The sequence below is a fragment of the Trichosurus vulpecula genome, chromosome 9, assembly GCF_011100635.1.
Source record: "Trichosurus vulpecula isolate mTriVul1 chromosome 9, mTriVul1.pri, whole genome shotgun sequence".
Taxonomy (NCBI): Eukaryota; Metazoa; Chordata; class Mammalia; order Diprotodontia; family Phalangeridae; genus Trichosurus; species Trichosurus vulpecula.
The window spans coordinates 203,737,350-203,741,016 of record NC_050581.1 but is presented as its reverse complement, the minus strand read 5'-3'; the positions used below and the strand labels follow the sequence as shown (position 1 = coordinate 203,741,016).

Below are 3,667 nucleotides of genomic sequence, written 5' to 3'. Positions count from 1 at the left end.
AGCCGTGTCCTTGGGGTGCCCTCGGCAGAGCTAAGACCGAGTGAGCTATAGTCTGACAATAAAGGCTTGCCACCACCTTTCTGAACACCACCCACGAGCCCCCTCTGTTGGCCTGAATGGGGAGGGGCACCAGGCGGGCCTTCTGGGGGAGGGGAGCAGTGCAGCCCGGAGACCTCCAGGCTCAGAAGTCACAAACCTCATCCATCGTGGCAATGGAGCAGGTCTGCACACTCCTGCTGACTCATTGTTTCACTGCCACCATGAGAGGATGGGACTGGGGGCAGAATGGGGGGGAGGGTAGTCTGGGTTCCCTAAGGGGCAGGGGAGTGGAGACTCAAGCTACCTACACACCTAAGTAAATGCGGAAGGGGCAGTGTGGTGTAGTAGCTAGCGAGCAGAGACTGGAGTCGGGGTGAGCTGGGCTTGAATCCCACCCCACACACTGGCTGTGGGATCTATGCCACCTCTCTGGGCCTGTTTCCTCATCTGCCTTGAGGATCCTATAATGCAGCCTCAGTGTACAAATGAGGAGACTGCTGCTCAGCTAGGGGATGGACCCGACCATGGACACTGAGCAAGGACCCCTTCCGATCTGAGGCTCCCCCACCTCCTTACAATGTTTGATGACAGCTTGGTTTTTGACAGACGTTGGAAGTGACTGGATATCTGGAGTGTGGGGGCCCCCTTTGAGGGTGGTGCTAATCCTGTTGGGAGATGCTGGGGTGGGACATGGTCACCATGGAGAGTCATTCCTTCTGGGTTTTGCAGGGGGGCCTCTAAGCTCTATCTCAGTTTCCCCCAAGATCTCCCAGCAGAGGGTGGAGCCTCCAGTTTGAGCTGGAGGGGGCATAGCTGGGGCTTGGGGGGAGGGGAGGGGAGACAGAAACAGCTGGGTTTGAATTATCCATGCATCTCAGTTATCCAGGCTCTCCCCTTTTCCTTGACCAGTGGAGTCAATGGTCACAATGGGGCTAGAAACCCAGTGTCCCATCCCATGAATTTCCAGGACCACCCCCCAGCCAGGAGGGCCTCGAAGAGAGGGAAGAGATTCCCAGAGGCCAGTTCTGACAGGATGGAGCAGGATGCCCTAAGTAAAGGGGAGAGGTTCTGCTTGCTGGAGCATGAGGTCATTCTAACTTTATTAAAACCCAAAGCCGGTGTCCATGCCCAGGAACAGTTGTAGTGTAACTCAGCTCCTGACCCAGGAGCCCAGGGAACGTCTCTTCCTGCCTCCCTCCACCCCCAGGCCTGGAGCCCAGATAGCATTGAGGCACCACCCGAGGGGTGGCTGAAGACAGATCTGGATGCCTTCTAGGAGGAGGCAGTCAGTTCATCTGAGTGAGGGCCCCCTGGGTGGCTATCTGGGCCATGAAGGGCTCTGTGCTCCCAGGTCCTTTGGGCCATTGGTATCCTGGCTCTTTTAGCTCAGCAGTGGGAGGAGGCTCATCCGAAGCAGCGAGACTGCTGGGCAGCCTGCAAGGTGGAGTTCCCCAACCCAGGGCCCTTCCAATCATTGTCAGGGCCTGGAGAGGCATATTTCTTTCTTCCAGCTTCCACCTTTCCCTTCTCACTGGTCCCAAGATGGCCCAGGGCCCCACTGCTGTAAGATCTGGCAGGGCCCTAAATGGGCAAAGGGCCGCTGCCTCTGGTCACTCCTCGGAAGGGAGGCCATCCAGGAGCCCCCTCTCCCACCCTAGTCCTCAGTGTTAATCTTCACAAACAGCGTGGCTGATGGGTACTGGTCTCCATTCTTGGACAGGAGGTGGATGTGGCGATAACCTAGACAGAGTCAGGGCAGAGAGAGAAAGAAAGGCAGGTGGCAGAGGCATAGAGAAAGACATGGTTACACAAAGAGAACAGAGGCAGAGACAGAATGAGAAAGAAAGGGAGAGACAGATGGAAGAAGTGAGAGGTGGAAGACAGTGGGGGAAAGGAGGAGAAAGGAAGGAAGGGAGGAAGGAGAGATGGAAGGAGGAGAGGAAGGAGGGAGGGGAGGAAGGGAAGGAAGAGAAGGAAGGAAGGAAGGAAGGAATCCAGATGTGACTGACCACAGGTCAATTGGGACAGACTGGGGATTCTGAACATTAACCGGCACAGGACCAAAAGCTGCAGTGTGAGGGGCCACCCCCCACCCACATTCACTCATTTGGGCGCTCTCCCACTGCGGATTCTTTCCTTTTCTTCCCCTACGAAGCTTGTCCGCACATGTTTGCTTGCTATCTCCCCCATTAAATTGTGAGCTCCTTGTAACTGGAGCAAAGTTCCAGGAACTTAGTAGGTGCTTTATAAGGGTTGAATTGAGAGACATGGGTAGCAGGTTCGAATCCTTCCATGTACTGCCTATGTGACTTTGACCTTCCCCTCCCTGGCCTGCCTCAGTTTCTCTAACCATAAAAATGTGGAGGGGGTTGGTGTGGATGGCGTCTAAGGTGCCTGTCATTTCTGCCCCTGATCTTATGACCCATGTGAGTGTGGATGATTGGGTAGAAGCTGCCCAGATGCACCACGGTAGGAGTGAAAAGAGTGTCTGAATGTGCATGAGAGAAGGGCATGATGCCCAGAGGAGGAACCCGGGAGAACAGATTTGGGGAGGGGTGGGAGAGGCTAAGAGGAGAAACTCAGGGGAGAATTTGAGGAAGGGAAGCTGGAGGGAGGGAACAGGGGAAGGGATTGGGGAGTGGGCAAACCTAGGGCAGGGGAGACCTTGGGGGGTGCCGCGGGGAGGGGGGCCTGGAAGTGGAGGGGGGCCACCTGCCAGTCCTTTGTGGCCTGGGGACTCAGGCTCCAGGCCCTCACCTTTCTTGAGGCTGAAGAAAGGGATGGTACATTGGCCCACGAAGTCATTCTTGGAAGACGCATCATAATCTTCCACCACAAACCGGACCAGGGCAAGCTCAGGGACGTCCACCTCAAACTGGAACTCTTTGTCCCACCTCGGGTTGAAGCCTACAGAAGAGCACGGGAGGGAATGGGAGAGAAGAAAGGTCCCCTCTGCCCCCGCCCCCCACATGCGCAGCCCCCAGCCTTCCCCCAGCCCCCTACGTCCGCGGCCCCCAGCCTGCCCTCTGCCCCCTCCCGCCCCCCATCCGCGGCCCCCAGCCTCCCTTCTGCCCCTGCCCCCACGTCCGCAGCCCTCAGCCTCCCCTCTGCCCCCGCCCCCCGTGTCCGCGGCCCCCAGCCACCCCTCTGCCCCCTCCCGCCCCCCATCCGCGGCCCCCAGCCTCCCTTCTGCCCCTGCCCCCACGTCCGCGGCCCCCAGCCTCCCCTCTGCCCCCGCCCCCCCCATGTCCGCGGCCCCCAGCCTCCCCTCTGCCCCCTACGTCTGCGGCCCCCAGCTTCCCCTCTGCCCGCCCCCCCTATCTGCGGCCCCCAGCCTCCCTTCTGCCCCTGCCCCCACGTCCGCGGCCCTCAGCCACCCCTCTGCCCCCGCCCCCCGTGTCCGCGGCCCCCAGCCTCCCCTCTGCCCCCGCCCCCCGTGTCCGCGGCCCCCAGCCTCCCTTCTGCCCCTGCCCCCACGTCCGCGGCCCCCAGCCTCCCTTCTGCCCCTGCCCCCACGTCCGAGGCCCCCAGCCTCCCCTCTGCCCCCTCCCGCCCCCCATCCGCGGCCCCCAGCCTGCCCTCTGCCCCCTCCCGCCCCCCATCCGCGGCCCCCAGCCTCCCTTCTGCC

At 60.5% G+C, this 3,667-nt stretch overlaps 1 protein-coding gene across 4 annotated transcripts in view; it reads right to left on the bottom strand.

Annotated features, from left to right (window-relative positions):
• Nucleotides 1–1,122: 1,122 nt before the first annotated feature.
• Nucleotides 1,123–3,667, bottom strand: part of PLCD1 (phospholipase C delta 1) — a 56,245-nt gene continuing 53,700 nt past the window's right edge. For all 4 annotated transcript variants that reach the window (XM_036739550.1, XM_036739549.1, XM_036739548.1 and 1 more), the window contains 2 exons: nt 2,797–2,946; nt 1,123–1,779 (listed from right to left, as the gene is read on the bottom strand). In XM_036739550.1, the coding sequence (XP_036595445.1) occupies nt 1,694–1,779; nt 2,797–2,946 (236 nt within the window). In that variant the 3' untranslated portion in view covers nt 1,123–1,693. The remainder of the gene's footprint in view (nt 1,780–2,796; nt 2,947–3,667) is intronic.